We start from the raw sequence: 17,064 nt of genomic DNA, 5'->3' as shown, positions 1-17,064 counted from the left end.
TCTTCTATTGTGGTGTTTGGTTCACATCCACAAGTGACACCTCCAGGCCTAAGGGATATTCTTAGCATGCCTAGATTGCCTTGGACTCCCAAGATGAGCGAGCACACCTGATCCCCTTCAACGTGGAGGCAAGGTACTTTCACTTGGGGAGGGGGGGCTAGCCCCAGGTGCCAGGGCTGCTGAGCTTCCCAGGGCCACCTTGAGTAAATTCCCTGAAGCAAGCAGAGCTAGCGTGGTGAGAAACCTCGTCGCCAGGGAGAAAGATGACAGCTGCACCTCTTCCCCAGTGCCTAGTGCCAGCTAATTGATGGAGCCACACTGACGTCAGCCCTGCTGGAAACGGCTCCCCTGCCTTGCCCTGCCAGGAGATTAAGATCTCACCAAAACAAAGACTTTCAGGTGGAGGGAGGGAGGGAGGGGGATGGAAAAAGTAAAAATAAAAAAAAAAGATGCTGTTGATGAAACACCTGAGACGGACAAGGCACACGCTCCCAGGCACACAACTGTGATGTAAATAAAAGATTCGGCAGGATGGAAAACCAAACTACCTTGGAGAGCTCCTCTGACGGGACTGAGTTGTGCTTGAAAGTTTAATGACTGCTTATTTCCTGTGTAGCGTGCTGGTTGGGGTGGTTGGCTTCTCTGAAAAATAATCAGTTGGGCTCAGACTTGCTGATGACAGGTGGAATCTCTTACACTTCAGTGGAGGTGGGAGAAACCAAGAAATTCAAACAGGGGTGGGAGAAACCAAGAGCAGTGCCCCCTCTACTCAATGTGTTTCTTGTTCTGGATGACAGGAAGCGGCCTAGTTCGTTTAACAAGCCCTATACAACAATACAACAAAGTCAATTATGGTGACATTTACTGCAGCCAACCCAAATTCCAACATGCACCCAGGAAGCTCTGGAATGCTTTAATTCATCCTGGGTACCAATTCATCCTGCCTCCTTGGTGAACATTATATTTACATTGCATCAAGCCACCAGTGAAAAGTTCTTTAAGGCCCTTCACTCCCACGTATTCTATTGTGCTGACTCTTCTTCCAAGTTTAATTTCTTATGAACGGTTCTTGTGATCTGCTCCAGGTACTATTCTGAAATCTGAATTTCCAAGTCTAGAGTTTTCTGTTCTGTTTGGGCTACCTTGCAGGGATGCACCGACTATCCCTTTTACCCCAGGAGTAGGCCACTGTTTTGAAATGACTTGGGAATTTGGAGATGATATTGTGGGCATTCTCACAAAATGGCTGCCATGGGACTGGTGCTTACTGATTTCCAAAAAAGGAAGGAAGGAAGGAAGGAAGGAAGGAAGGACTCTCACAATACAATTGATGTTTTCCAAGATCCCTTTGAAGGTATGTGGTTCCATGAGTCCTGAGCCATTTTTAATATCCTCTTCCTTCTCCTCCTTCAAAGTTCTTTTGAGCAAAAATTGCATGATGGTGCCTCCTTCTCAAAAAGCTCAGTGACCCAGCAAGGCCATACAAATTGTATATAGCCTATTAATAAGCTTTAAATTTACAGAGCAAGAGTTCCTATCCAGGATCTCTTAATAGGTAAAGCATTTCTAATTAGCATTAGTTATCCCATGTGATTAAGAGGATAAGAAATACCTCGATGAACAGGATACGTACAATACAATCGCCAGGTCCCAGGGAACTTTTCCATTTCAGTTTAAGATTTAAGAACTGTGAGCCATTCAGGGCCCAAGAAACCGGCACATAAAGATTGAACTAGATTTATTTTTAAATAAGTACTGAGTTGGGACCTCCTCTCATGCAAGAAGAAAATATTTCAAATGGATGGGACAATTTCTCTTTCTGGGAGAATCACAGATTTTCAAGTTCACACCATTCTTGTCTTGGGGTACAGCAAGGAAGTCAAAGGTCACGATGCATGTGCAAACCAGGGCCTAACCCATGGGAGGTTTTAATCACATGACAGCTACATAGCTATAGTTGTCATGTGATCAAAAGCACAGACTCACTAGAGAAGCCTTTGTGGTAGCAATGCTCAAGCACCGGCTGAACAGCAAGAGAAACTATGGCAAGAAAAAAAAATGACTGGGGGTTGTGCTGATCCTGTGAATTTCTGCCTGATCTTAACTACCAAATCACTTACAAGGAAAATATTTCAAAAGTTACTTCTACTGAGATCGTAAGCTCACGTAACCCATATTTGTCAGCACTAACTGGCAACAGCACTTCAGGGCTTAAACCAGAGTCTTTCTCAGCGACACCTGAAGGTGCCAAGGGTTGAAATTGGCACCTTCTATACACAAAGCATGTAATCTATCACCGAGCGACGGCCTTGAAGCGGCTTTAAACTAAATCAAACCATTGATTTACCCAGCTCAGCTCTGTCTACATTGACTGGCAGTTGCCTGCTGAGGCTTTCTACGGGCCTTTACCAGCCATGACTTGAAAGGCCAGGGTTGAACCTGAGACTGTGGACACGTTAAAAATAAAGTGTTCCTCTGCTAAGCTACAGGCCACTCCCCAACTGCAGATGAAGAAGCCCTGTTGTTCTAATTTGCAAGGCAGATTTAGAAGGTAACAAACGTAGCTCTTTCTTGAAAGGTAGGTGTCAACAGTGCTGGCTTGCCGCTCGGTTAAAAAATGCAGGGAGCTTTTAGAGCCTTTTATGTCTGGAGAACGGCATGAAGAAAAGAGCAGGTGGTCTGCCCCTGTGATCCTCACTTCCTAGCCTCCCTCAAAGAGAAAGCACATTGAATCTGTTCACTTCTTTGGACGCTTCCCCTTTCAGACTTCTCTGCCATTTGGGAGGCTGAAAAGCCTTTAAAGCAGATTTCCCCCACCTCAAAAAAAGCCCCCCAGGAAACAAGGAAACAACAGAATTTTCTACGCACATGGCCAGGAACCTGGGAACAAGGTACTATCACCAGAAGTCACTCAGTAAAGTATAGACAGAGCACTGCCAGCCAACTGATGCAGCAGCCCAGATACTTTCAGCCAGGGGACTGGGTGGCACAAAACCAGAAGCATGAATACGAAGTCATTAAAGGAAACAAGCACATACATGAAAATTTAAAAGGCTTCTTTGAACTGCAGCTACTGGGTTTGGGGCTTGTTCTTTGTTTGGAGAGGAGAATCCCTTTTACAGGATTCAGACATCTCCACAGAGGAATCCAGCATCAAAAACTACCTTTGAGAGAAAGGGGATAAAACTTCTCTGCTGTCGTGGCCAAGTTTCAATCTGGGAGGATAAACAGACCAAATTGGGACTGGCTTCTGTATCACATGAGAAACTGAATTCAAGCCATGCCAGGAACCCTGTAAATATCTTTCCCTATGTCTGGAGTGGGCAGTATGCCCCCACATTTGCGCGTGTGTTTTATTTAATGGCCCCTGAGATCCTCAGGGAGGGGGCTGGTGTCATATTATTTGGAGAGGAAACTACCCCCACAAAGTAATAGATTCTTTTGGAGCAACTGAGAGGACATAAGAAATAGCCGTTCCCTCTTTTCCGGGGAACATCAGTAATCATGTGCTACCAGTGCACAATGGTAAATGCTTAGCCTAGGTGAATGGTTAACAGAACTGTCCTGCTTTGTATGTTTGCACAAAACGTGCATATTAAGCCTCAGAGTTTATTCACGAAACTTAGGTTTAAATTACTTTTTTAAAATGCACCCTCTAGCTCCCTCCCCAACCCAAACAATCATTTTGCCCCTGCAAAATCTCTCTGAGATTTTGAAAGGCACAAAAATGGGACTTGGGGCCACATACAGCCTGTAGATTTAGAGTAACCAATCACTCCCCTAAGCCAGTAAAATTTTCTTCTTCTTCATCATCTCTGCCCAGCAGCACTGGGGACTTATCCTGGGGGCGGGGGGGGGGGGATAAAATCTAGCCACCATCACAGGAGGTTGGCCCTCTACGATTCATGGTTTTCTGGGAGTGGGGCAGAGGGTAAATGTGAAGCTTGAAATGATTTTGAAGGACAAAACTCATCTCCAGCGTTTGTAATGGCAAGCTGTTCGGGGGGAGCTTTCCATGGTACTGGAAGCCTCACACCTCATTTCAGCTACTCTTTTTAATATCTTGGAACTTGTCAGAGGCATTTTAAATCAATAAATGGGCTTTATTTTACTTTTGGAGGTACTATGTTCTGTTGGAAACATTAGCAAAGTTGGGAAAATGTGTGATCTTATGTTTTATCCTGAGGCTCTGGAAGCTTTTGATGCAGCCACAGAAGTCTCAGACATGATCAGTCTGAAAGGTTTCATGATCAGATTTACAATTAGACAGTAACCATCTATACATAATTTTAGTTCAGCTTAAATATACATAAAATAACACCTTATTTTTTTTCTGGCCCACCTGTCGCTTCCTAAAGCACAGCCCAAGGCACAACTCAAAAAAGTCACGTGTGAAAACATTGTGGACCTCTGTTCTAGTGTAATGAACGTTCAGGAACATAAAATGATATTGCACTGTCTGTTGAAATGAAACCACAGAGACAATTACAATCCTATACATGGATGGTTCTGCATGCCTGGGAACCCCCATCGTCTGAAGAATCGTGACCTTGTATGGTTCTCCAGCGGCCACTGAAGGCTACTTTGAGTAGAACAAGCTTCCAACTGGATAAGACCATCATTCCTGAGCTGCACACCCTGGAGAATAAATAGATAGCAGCAAAGCTAGAATTCTGTATTTCCCATTGTTGTCATACAGTGGTCATTCAGTTTGCAACAATGATATGGTAGCCATACTATTATGACTCACCTGAAAGAACAACGAAAGCGATGTACTTACTGTTAGCATGTTTATCTGATTCTCCCTTCTGGATTTTAACTGGGTGAGTAATTAGAATGCTCAAAAAAGGCCTTAATCAAAAGTTTTTCAGTGGACTCAGCCAGGGGTGTGTGCTCGACTTCTGCTTCCACATACTAAAGAAACCAAATATTAGAACAACACATAGCACTAGAAGCTCCAGGATTATTTTCCCAAAAACATACTAAACTGGGACTGCGTTACCTTAGACAAAACCTTTAATAATACGGAACCAGACAAATACTTGCCTGCTAATCCTATCACGTGTGTACAACCGTTTGGCCATGCTGTTGCTTAATGGTTTATTCCAACTGTCTTATTCAAGAGTAAGGATCATATTTCAGATGATGGAGAGAAATTTGCTCTGCTGGAAGCTGGAGAGATTCTGACAATTAATTATATTGGCATCACCAGTGCCAGCACTCTCTACTTTGCACATTTTTATTCTATTTCTCTCTCCCCCACCATGTTATCACAATGATCTATGGCTATGATAAGCTGAGTATGGTGGAAAATGAGAGCCCAATATAGTTATTGAAACTTTCCTTAGACTAATGAATACTTATAAGGGATATCCAGTGCCACCTGGGTTCAACTGCTATCTGATCTCACTTTCATTTTTGAACTCCAGCATAGAATTGGGGCCAGGACTCAATGAAATAAACAGGAAGGCAGAGCAAATGGGGTGAATGTTGACGTACCTCCAAGAAAAAGAAGAAACACGTCACCCAAATGAGAGAACTTTACTTTGCACTCATTTGCATGTGATATGCTCAGCACTGATGAAAACAATGATGATAGATGCAAATGGGTCTGGGAAGAGAGAAATAGAATAAAAAAGTAGAAACTTTGCACACACCTTGGCAAAGCAGAGAAGGCTCATGAGGCCAATACTGTTTATTCTGACTGTCAGAATCTTTCCAGTCTCCAAAACAGCGAGTTACTCTTCATCATCTGAAATCCGATCCTTATGGCTGGAGATGCCAGGGATCAAACTAGATTCCTCCTACACACAAAACAGGTTCCTTCCCCTAAATTACAGTTCCTTACTTGTGATCATATGTAGTTGATATCTACTCAAAGACACTTCTTAATAGCCCTTCTTTCCCACAGATTGTTTTAAAAAGTTGTGTAAGAATGCTCTGCAATTTTCATTCAGGCTTCTCCAAAGCAATGGTCACCTTCTAAATAATATCCATAGGCAAACAATTTTCAACACTCCACCTCTGTCTAACATCTGCTGCAGGCATTACAAATGGACAAGTGTATGTCAGGAATGTTTTAAAGATGGGTGTGAAAACACCATACATAAACCCAAGGAAGAACTTTGAAACTAATATATCAGTTAAACTGAACAGAGGACACCAAGTATGGGCTTGACATGCTTTGTCAAACACACACATGACAGGCAATTGGGATTTGTTGCCCTGTGTGAAACAACTCTAAAGTGGAGGGTTGTTGTTGTTGTTTCTGGTCCAGTTGCCACGAAGCAACAGATCATCAAGTTCTACTTTCTCTGAAAAAAATCACTGGATATAGACACTTTGCTGAAGGTCAGCTATAGCACTATGCAAGGCTTTAGTTCAGATGTTTGATTCAATAACGATGTAATCAAATTTACAAATCAGTTTTCCAAACTAAAGATGCTTTCTCCCATGAATTTGGGAAACTGAATCAAACTGACTTTCCAAATTTGATCAAAATTACTTTTCAGGTAGAATCAATGATTTGTTCTGGCCTGGAGCCGATCCACACACACCCTACTAAATTGGTCCAGATCTCATTAATGCTCGGCTAGGAGAATGCTGGGAACTTTATCAACATCTTAAATTCTATGGCATATACTGTAAGTGTGATAATATGCAGATATTATTCTGTACTGTTCTTTGATTTGCGAGCCAGCTTTGCCACCAACACTGATATGCTCTAAGTGAATTATAAATATTTAATAAGATAAGGAAAGGCTAGTTTAAGTTCACACAGACAACTCTGCCAAGGCTCAAACTATTCTATCTTTGTTTCCCACAGCAGCCAAAATATTCCATTGCTATTGCAGCCAATCCTTTAAAATAAACTACTCTGAAATCGAAACTTCCACCATGTCATCAAGACTTCTTGCTACTTTTTAAAAGCTACTCAGCGTCATAGTCATCTTTACTAGAATCAAGCCACAGGAGATACTATGGACTTGGGACACAGCAGACTAGCACACCCATATTGCCATAAGCTTGCAGAGTACAAAGAACTCAGCTTGTGCAAGAGAAAATCCCCCAGCAGGTGAAATGCACAGGGATACATGCCTCTCTACACTTTTGCTTGTGTGCTCTTCCAGTCACATGCAGGTGTATTCATGCAGCTTTAGGAGTTCCACAAAGGAAGGGGAATTTCCTAGGGGGGAATTTTGTCAAGCATGAGCTATGGCAAGTGGAAAAGCCTATGTGACATAACAGCCCTTTCTATGCAATTCTCATATCCTCAAAGCTCAATGACATAACCCCAAAAGGCTTGGAAAAATGTAAGGGCTGGTTAGGCATCAAAACCCAGAATCATCAAGGGCTTATTAAGGGTTTATTCTTTGCAATGGAAGCCACGCTTGACACTTAGAGACGTACAGCCTACTTCTCTTCGTTGCTCTCACTTCCCAATATCCCAGGAAATGCAACAGAGGCACACAAACTCAGACCCCAAGTAGCATGTTGGACCCAACACCTTGGATGAAGCCCTTCAGAGGCCTCCAAAAGTTGTTACTAAGTTGTAATTCTTCAGAAAACAAAAGGGTAAAAAGGATTAAAGACATTATAAGAAAGGGATCCTTCTGCCTTCCGCAAGACTCTAAAGACCTGGCTTTTCCCCCAAACATTGGGCCAGAGCCTGGGGTGAGCCCATACAGAATGTAAGAACCTTGAATGAGAGGCATTTTGCTTCTCCTCAGTTGCTTCTGCTATTATTTCTGTTACTGTATTACCATGTTTATGTTCTGATGTTATATTATATTGTATTTTAATTCACTGTTTTCATGTTTCTTCAAATATTAAGTCCCCCAGACGCGCTCTTGCAATTTGGGTAGCCATATACATTGAGTAAATAAATAAGATACGGTTTGCTGTGACAGTAATAAAATTAAAATGGAAATTAAAACAAATTGAAAAAAAATTAAGTGTGGCTTCTACTGTTGCTGTTTCCTCAGCTGCCGGGCAGCTGCACACACCTCCAGACCCTGGGGGAAAGGTGAAACGATCCCCTCCTCAAAAAACAGGCACTTTCAACACGGAGCAGAGAATTCCAGGTGGGAGAAAAGGAGGGGAATTTTGGGGTGTGGTGCTCAAGAGTTACACAACCATTACAAGTCCAGAGGAAGAGTAAAAAGATAAGGGGTTCTGCGCACAGTCAACCCACCTGGCCTGAAGGGAAATAAAGGGTGATGCATTTAGATTCAACAGACAAGGGACCCCCCAGCTTCCGAATGGAGGTCTCCTAGCAGTCCCACTCCAGAGACATTGGGTGACTGTCTGGGTTTTCCCTCCTGAACAGCTTTTCCATAAAGACTAGAAAGAATGGGGGTAGACAGCCCGGGTGTGTGAATCACTGACTTGATTTCGAGGGTCAGTCTCAAGTCAGCTTTGAGTTGAAACTCCCCAATCCAGCCGCTGCCAGATAAAAGTAGAGCTTTCCTATAAAACTGGACACACGCACCATTGCATGGACTCACAGAGACATAGACAAGCCTTGTCTGCAAGCGCCAGAGACCAAAATACTGCCTCATGCCTGCTGCACACACACGGATCTGGTCCCTTCTTCTGTCCCTCCATTGCCACCACGTGTGGCAAAGCCCCCTCCCCTCCTCTGTTCCCAACAGGGCTCTCATTATTACTGTCAACCCACCCCATCCAATTAACTGCTCAATGAGACTTTTCTGCTTCCCCCCCTCCCTCTCCCAACCCACCCCCACTCCACAGACACGAGTTTATTTTTAACTCTCCATGCAAAAGAGGGCCTTTAGTTATTACCATCACCGGAGGGGGGAGGGGGGAGAAAGGAGAGCTTTTCTGCATTTGGCCTCCTCTACTTGTAATGGGGAGGGGGGCGGGAGAGACATTATAGAGGAGGAGCAAATATTCTGCCCACGTCCGGTGGACAAGAGAAAGCCCGGGAGGGAGAGGGAAATCGCCCTTATAGAGGTCCAGGAAGGGGGACTCGTTGCCCCCCCCCCAAGCCCCCATCAAAAGAAAGCGAGCGCCACGTTCGGGCACCTGCAAGACACACCGCCTCCATGGCGCTCTCCGCCTTTCCTTCAGTTCACACACATCTATTCCCCGGACCCGGCGCGACCGTCGGGGGCCTGAAGGCGCACCTTTCCTCTCCCCCTACCTCCAAGGTGCGGATCTCCTTCTGAGTGAGGTCGTTGGACGTGGCGCATTTGGTGCGCAGCCCCTCCAGGTTGGAGATGCTGATGTCGATCATGTTTTGGACCAGTTCGCACTGCTGCAGCGCTTTCTGCAGGCTCAGAGGCGGCGGCGGCGGCGGCGGCACAGCGGCCTCATCCATCGCTCGCCCCTCGGCCGCCACCGCCGCCGCCTCCTCCTCCTCCTCTTCTTCCTCCTCCTCCTCCTCTTCCTCCTCCTCCTCTCGGATCAGGGGGATGCAGCCGCTGCCGCCGCCGCCGGTGCCGCCGCCGCCAGCGGCCCGCTCCCCCCAGGAGGCGGCGGCACCGCGGCCGCCCCCTCCTCGCCGCCCCCACCGCGCCAGCCCTCCACCTGAGTCGCCGGCCCGCCCGTCAAGCCGCTGCCCCGCGATCCCCGCGCTCTCCCGCCTGCTCCGCGCCCAGCTGCTGTGGCAGCTCCTCCCGGGGAGGGGTCGAGGCGGGGCGCGCTCCAGCCGCCGGGGAGCCCCGCGAGGCTGCGGCTCAAGCGGCCGCGCTTGGCCTGGCAGGAGAGTGAGGGGCCGGAGGACGACGGGCAGGCGGGCTTCGGGGGCTGCGCGTCCTCCCCCTCCTCCGCTCTCCCTTCCCGTCGGCTTGCCCGCAGCAGCGTCCGCCCGGCTCCCGCGCGCCTCCTGCCTTGTCAATCACGGTGGCGCGCAGAGGCGACGCGGGGAGGGCTCGTCGTCCGCGTCCCCGCCAGGCGCGGAGGGCTGCCTGCCTCTAGCCAATTGCCTTGCCGCGAAGGAAGCGGGCTGGGCTCTTTCGAGCCGAGCTGCTCCCCGCCGCCTTCGAGGAAAGCTGTCCTCGAAGCATGTGCAGAGTGCCCTCCTCGCCCCGAACCGCAGCAGCTTGGCGCTCTGGAACTCTAGGGGGAGTGGATCTCTTTTTAGGAGGCAAGGAGGGACAGGGCTGGGATAAGGAGGAGGGGTCTCCTATGGGTTTCATTTAAAGGTCTGGAGGGAGCTTACAATCGCTGACCCTCCCTTCCCCCCCCCCCCGTTGTGCAGAACTACACCTTCCAACATCCTTTCCCTTTTGACTTGCTGGTTGGGGTTGCTGGGAGTTGTAGTTCAGCCACCTCCAGAGGCCCACGGGTCTCTTATGTCTGAAAAGAGGGATGAATGAGCAGGATGCTAAAGAAGGGGAGTACTGTATTTTTTCCTCCTTGTTCAGCATAGCTCTCTGGCTGCTCAACTGCACCCCCACCCCACCAGTGGAAGCAAAATACTTTTTGTGGCCTATTTACTTTGGGGAACTTATGGAACATCATGACAAAATCCTGACTGCCCCTTGCTATGTTAGATCTTTCACCAAAGGGACAGAAACAAGGCTACTACCAGAGACGGCTCATTTCTTTGGACCAGTGTTTCTCAACCTTGGCAGATTTCAGATGTGTGGACTTCAACTCCCAGAATTCCCCAGCCAGCCTTGCTGGCTGGGGAATTCTGGGAGCTGAAGTCCACACACCTGAAATCTGCCAAGGTTGAGAAACACTGCTTCGGACCATCAGCCACTATTCTATCTTGTCATTTCAACAGGAGGAGCCTTTTCAAGGCCTCCCAAGGAACACCAATGATAAAGCTTGGGATCTTTTGCACGTCAAGCGCAATCAGAATCACGCTTAGCGCACAGGCCAGCAGTGACTGCCTTTACACAGAATGCTAAAATGTCCCCTGGAGTGACAAGCTCCTGGGTTCACGCAACACACCAAGCGATGAGGCGGCTTTGTCTTGGGTCAGCCTAGCCTGCATCTGAAAACTCCAAGTTCTGCTCATGTAGGAAGCTAGGCAGCGCCTAGCGCCAAGATCAAAGATGGTCCAGTTAGCTCAGACATTCCTGTGCTAATTTTCGCCACCTCTGCAAAGTCCAGACATAAACGCCTTCCCTGGAGCGCTAAGGACCCAATCTGGGATGCTCTGCCCACAAATAGGCCCTAACCGAATACCTTATAGCAAGTCAGACCGCTGCCCTGTCTGTCTTGGAATCGCCTGCAGAGACTTGCAGCAACAGCTTTTCATACTTTCAGATAGGAATATCTCCAAAAGATGTTGACAGCAGAAACAGATTCACAAAGTACATATCTGGCCAATAAACAGAGCTTTCTTCTTTCTCTCTAAACATATGAAAGGGAGCCCTGACCAATTAGGTCTCCTGAAGGGGTGGAGGGGGGTTATAGCTACTTGTGATCTACTGTATCACAAACAGCCTATCAGAAGAGTGGACCTTGGACTCTCCAAATGCAAAGCAGGTGTTCTGCACCGCAGCCACACCTCCTTTGGTGGCATAAGTTGCAGGTGAATGCCTTTATTGGAGGCTGAAAGGCCTAGGCTCAACCTCTATCAGGTAAAGGCATAACTGGAACTGTGTAAAGTCTCACCTTCCCCAACCTGGGACCTTCCCGAATTGCAATTCTCCTAATTCCAGAGTTTCAGCAAATCAGAGTGAGGGTATACAGTGCCCCATTCTCACCCAAAGAGAAAGATGTTTTGCTTGCAAGCACTATTCCTAACGTTGTGGGAGAAGCATAGGCAGAAGAGTTTCACACATTCTTCCAAGCCATGTTTTAATGATAGTTTGCTGCATAAACCACAAGTGGCTGGACTTGCATGCCATACCAAGGCTACATTTTGGCTTTGTGTCTTCACATCTCTCCAAATTGTTCCCCAAAGAGCAAAGAGAGCCCTTCTTTATTTAGAAAATGTATTTTAAGATCTTTAGAAATCCCCCTGTGTGTCATCTTCACTGAGGAAGAAACCAAGCTTTCAGGACTTCAATGTCATTCCCAAATGGGCAGCTGTTTATTACTGGAGGAATCCAACCTTCACAATTCATCTATCTTTAACTCCCTCTCTACTCTACATGGATTTCCATTCATTCATTCTGTGTCTCCTAGGTCACCTCCGGTGAATGCACATATAGACGTTTTTTCTTGGAAATAAAACCTTTCTTGGAACTTAGTTGTGAATAAATAGGTACAACGACAAAGAAATTAATAATGACTGCAGGTGGAGAGAAGAAGCTGCCTGACCTCCTTCTGGGCCATTACAATCCTGAAAAATCAATGGAGGAAACTTCTCTGCCTGAAGATGAGGGTTATTATCACTTGCTAAGAAGGCTTTAATTAAAGACCCACAATTGCAGAAGCATTGCACATAAGTAGATATAATCTTAACCAACTTCTCTTTTTAAGCCTCAGTTTTGAAGGCTCCCTCCATTGGCTGCTACATCCAAGGGATTTATTAATTTGGTTGGCAAATTAAGGAACAAATGAGTCAGAGTAAGACAGGGCTTACATCCAAGAAAAGTGATAGTCCTGCCCTCCTTTCTAATACATTCTTATCTAACATGTGCCTGGGAAGCCCGCAACCATATCTTATTTAAGATAGGTACCAGCATGTCATGTTTCCTTGTGGAACATTTCTCATAAACAGTGAAACTTTAGTCAGAATTCAGTGTAGGAGGGTAGGGTTATTGAGCTGTGTTTGTGGAAATTCTCAAGGAAGCGCTGAGCTTTGGTTATTTTGAAATAAATGTGCTTCTGGTGAATAAGAACTTACTGATTAGAGGTTGCACAATGCAAATGGTACCTTCCCAAATATGGTATTCTGCTCACCCCATTGTTGGGGTTAAAAAGAAAAAAAAAGTTTGATAGAGCTTATGCAAAGCAGGGCAATGAAAATCACGTAAGTGTTACAGCATCTTTCTCACATGAAAAGGCTAAGCAACTGGATTTAGGAAACAGATAAAACTTCTGTGGCAATTTAGTGTCATGACCTATGCCGATACTCACAATAAGCTTATTTGGGCATACATGAGTGGGAGCAGGAAAGAAAAAATATATATACACACACACATTTTCCTTCTCTGGCTATCTCCCCTAATTTTAGAACTTCAGACAATTCAGTAAAATGGAAGGAAAGTAATTCTAAATAGCCTATGTTCTAATTTAATATGGGATCTGGGCCAAATTGGAAATACTCCCTAAAATAAACAGGTTGTACCTCTGACATGACTCGTTTGTTTTCTCTCTGGCAGCCTGGGTAAAGATGGGGGCAGGGTAGATTCACACTTAGCACTAAGTCCAAAGCAAACAAACCCATTGCGGCTTAGCAGGACCTAACTTTACCCACCTAACTTTAGCTTATTCAAAAATCAGAGTTTAGAAAAGAATGTCTTAACGCTGTTTGTGAAGCCAGTCAGGGTCAGAAAGAGAAGGGGGGAAAGTGGACACCCTGCCTAATTCCTGGTTATGGCTTTGTCCAGTTCCACATGCAACTCCCAAGACATAATTCCCAAGAAAATGCAAATGCAGATAGAAAAATGGTATGCCGTCCTTTTCTCTACTGGTGGAAGTATTTCATAGTTGAATTTTGAAAGTTACTGCCATATGACATTTTAAAACAAATCACAGAGAAGAGCATTACTAATGGGTTACAATATCTCTAACAATAATTACCAAATGGAACCTCCCTAAATAGGGGCAGTATATCTCAGAATACCACTTGCAGGAGGGCAAATGAGAAACAGAGCATTGCCCTCCTATCTTACAATGGGAGTTTGCTCTGACCAGCCAATGAGAGAAACTGAGGCCTGGATCAGAAATATTTTAATCTAAGCCAGCAACAAGGTCCTAATGATACATGCACACCAGAAAGGTGCAGGAAGAGAAAAATCTTCATTTTTTAAAACAAGTATCTCAAATGGAATCAGCAAGGTAGCTTGTTGGAAGGAATAGGTGGGGTAAATTCAGTAGGCTCAATCTGTAAAACACAGCATTAACAAAGCACTGAGGCAACTGAAATGCACCTTTTCCTAGCTGAAGTTTCACTCTGAATTCATAATACAAACCATATTAGCAAGGAAGGGATCCCACTGAAATTGCCAGCACATTATTAGGAATCCCTCTGACGAAAAGAGAGATCCAACCTCTGATAGTTATTTCTCTCATTCTCCGATTTCATCCAAGCTCACTGTCATAAACTTGGAAACCTTGCTAATGCCCTATTCATTGACCAAAGCGGGGCAAGGCCCCTCAATCACCGTGATGTCCCAAGAGAGAATGCCATGCCTCCTGTTCCGAAGAAAAGTCCTGGGGCTGCACTAGTTTATGTTCCACTTCTACTGTGCAGCTGTCTAGTCCCCCCTCTGTGGCTGCATGTGTATGACATGTCTTCAGTGCACATATATGAACATCAAGGACCAGGCAGTACACAGTCTGACATTTCCCATGCAGAGTAACTTTGCTTCAGAGCCTTAACATGATCACTATGGCCAAGCAGGAAACACATGCTGGTGAATAAGCAGGATGCTAGAGAAAGGTGGCCCCTTTTCCCATGCCCTGCACAGATGTGTGACATTTTGTCTATTCAACTGCAACCTCCAATGGGCTAGTAAACTATTTCCTACAGGCTACTAACTATGGTGAGTTTACAGCATATCACCAGATAATCTTGCCTGTCACTATTTATTTATTTATTTATTAAGAAAATGTGCATGGTCGCCCATCTCACTGAACGTGACTCTGGGCGGTGTACAGCCACAACAATTAAAACCATATCACGACCATTAAGACATTTAAAATAAATAAATGTAAGTAAAAATAAATAAAAAACAAGATTGCAGGAGAATAACAATCATTCAGGCACAACCATATTATAGCTCCCTGCAGGATCCCCAAGGTTTCTGGAAAAAGGGCTTTCCGAAAGGCTAACAGGGATGGGGGCTAATTTCACCTCGGGGGGGGGGGGGGATGATGTTCCAGAGGGCAGGAGCCACCACAGAAAAGGCACGTCTTCTGGGTCCGGTCAGATGAAACTCTTTAGCAGACGGGACCCACAACGTACCTCTCCTGCTGGACCTGATGGGATGGGTAATCGGGGAGAGGCAGTCCCTGAAATAACCTGGTCCCATGCCATCTAGGGCTTTAAAGGTCAAAACCAGCAAAACAATAATTTATCTTTAATCAGAAGAACAAAAGCACCTGGACTTTTTATTTTAATGTATATATTAAAACTTATCTATAACAATACTTCTAGCAAGGAGACTAAGAATCTATCTATCTATCTATCCATCCATCCATCCATCTTGCCTCAAATGATTCATATTCAAATGTGACATAACCTCAGACCCAAAGCATTATGCCATAGCAAGCTTTGAGCAATATATGCTTTCATATTTATCTTACCATATCTTAAAATAAATGTTCCCTGGGATTTTCTTATTGCTTCTTTATCACTTTCACTCACTTAGCCAATTTTCCCTTTCAGTTTCTCCACTGCTTGTCAATTTCAAGAGAGGCTGGCATCTGGAAGAAAGTGGGTATATTTTTATGCAGTCCATCTTGGGCTGGGAATCAGTAGCTGTAGTCACAGATCATATTAAGTCCTAATATGTCCTTTTATTTATTTAAAGGGTTTAGTATGTTGTGTGAACTTATCTGCTGAGGTTTGTAAACCAGGCTTGAGTGTGTGAATCCAGTTAACTGGCTAACTGAACAAATCTTAATCAAGCAAACCATGGCTTAGCATAATGTGTAAATGCAATGAAAACCAATGTCATCTGTTGCAGACCAAATGGAGACTTTAACCATAAAGAGGCTTTCAGGGCAGAAGTCTGGAGCCCTACTGAACAGAATGTGGACAAGTGATTCTCCATGTACCAGGGAGGCTTATTCTATAAACATCATGTATACTTGTTGGCTGGGAATTGTGGGAATTGAAATCAACTCATCTGAAGGGAATTACAAACATATTGCTGTTGTCAATAGACAAAGGAGAAAACAACACTCCAGTGTTTGGATACATTTGGCATTAAGCTGTAACACACACAAATAAATAAAGGGGAGAATTTTAAACATAGTACTTAAGTGTTGCCTTCAAGTATGTTTATTATTGCAGTAATGATTCTTCAAAGCTTCCTATTCAGTCCACAGTTTATAATCAAATGGGGAGTGTAATTTTGAATCAAGAGAAACTCCTTCAAATCAAGTTCGACTCCTGGTGTACCAATCTTGGAAGAGTTGGAATATTCTGTTTGAAGAAATCAACACACCAGTCTTAAAGAATGTTGAATTTGTACTATGATCTTCAAGTGTGCTTAAATCACCCAAAGATAGATAGATATAGACGGATAGATAGGTAGGTAGACAGATATTTCATATTTATTGGACACCACAAAGGATGTTCAGTAAGGGTTGGGCTGAAACTTCTTAAAGCTGGAAATGTATTTTGGAGGAGCAGTTGACTTTCTATGTTCTGCGCTGGTTGCACCATTTTGTTAATCAAGTGTTTGGAAGCGAGGTCAGGTTTCGGGTTGCGAACGTGTGGCTAAATGTGGAATTTAGCCAAAACCTCCGAGGTTATTATGGATAGTCTGTGACTCAAAAGCACATCCTATTCCAACAGAAAGACTCTATTTCACCTCATCTAAACCCCCCCACTGAGGACCTGTGTCAATCCCACACACAAACTGGCTTTCTATCCAACTGGAAAGGCCAACTAATATTCCTCCATAGATTCCATGTTCATCCTGTGGTTTAAGAACCAGGTTTTTCGTTTCACAGCTCACCCCCTTATTCATTTGCTTGCTCATTTCTGTTTTCTTTTCTTTCCCACATTGGCTTCATATTTTTCTCTTCCCAACTTGTTGTTGTTAAAGCCACTAACAAGCGAGGATAAAAAAAAAGAAAAAAGCTGCTGGCTCCTGACTTCCTAGCCAGTTTTTCTTGGCAATGGTGTGGAGGTGGTTGGCGTTGGTGTCTTCTAGACCCCCGCCTTTTTTTTAATTGACTCCCCCCTCTACCCTGCAGTTCTGGGGTTTCCTGGTGGTCCCTCGTCCGCCTGCTGAG

The 17,064-nt window shown here is 44.9% G+C and overlaps 1 protein-coding gene across 2 annotated transcripts in view; it reads right to left on the bottom strand.

Annotated features, from left to right (window-relative positions):
- KSR2 (kinase suppressor of ras 2) overlaps positions 1-9,378 on the bottom strand; it is a 153,698-nt gene extending 144,320 nt beyond the window's left edge. The window contains exon 1 of one of the 2 annotated variants that reach the window (XM_007434513.4): positions 9,167-9,378. In XM_007434513.4, coding sequence (XP_007434575.2) covers positions 9,167-9,343 — 177 coding nt within the window. In that variant the 5' untranslated portion in view covers positions 9,344-9,378. The remainder of the gene's footprint in view (positions 1-9,166) is intronic. The other variant, XM_025170714.2, reaches the window with a different exon arrangement.
- Between the last annotated feature and the right edge of the window lie 7,686 nt (positions 9,379-17,064).

The sequence above is a fragment of the Python bivittatus genome, unplaced genomic scaffold, assembly GCF_059951505.1.
Source record: "Python bivittatus isolate LINGU-HERP-01145 unplaced genomic scaffold, Pbiv_v1 ctg000110_np1212, whole genome shotgun sequence".
NCBI classification, from domain to species: Eukaryota; Metazoa; Chordata; class Lepidosauria; order Squamata; family Pythonidae; genus Python; species Python bivittatus.
This window is presented reverse-complemented; position numbering and strand designations above follow the sequence as displayed.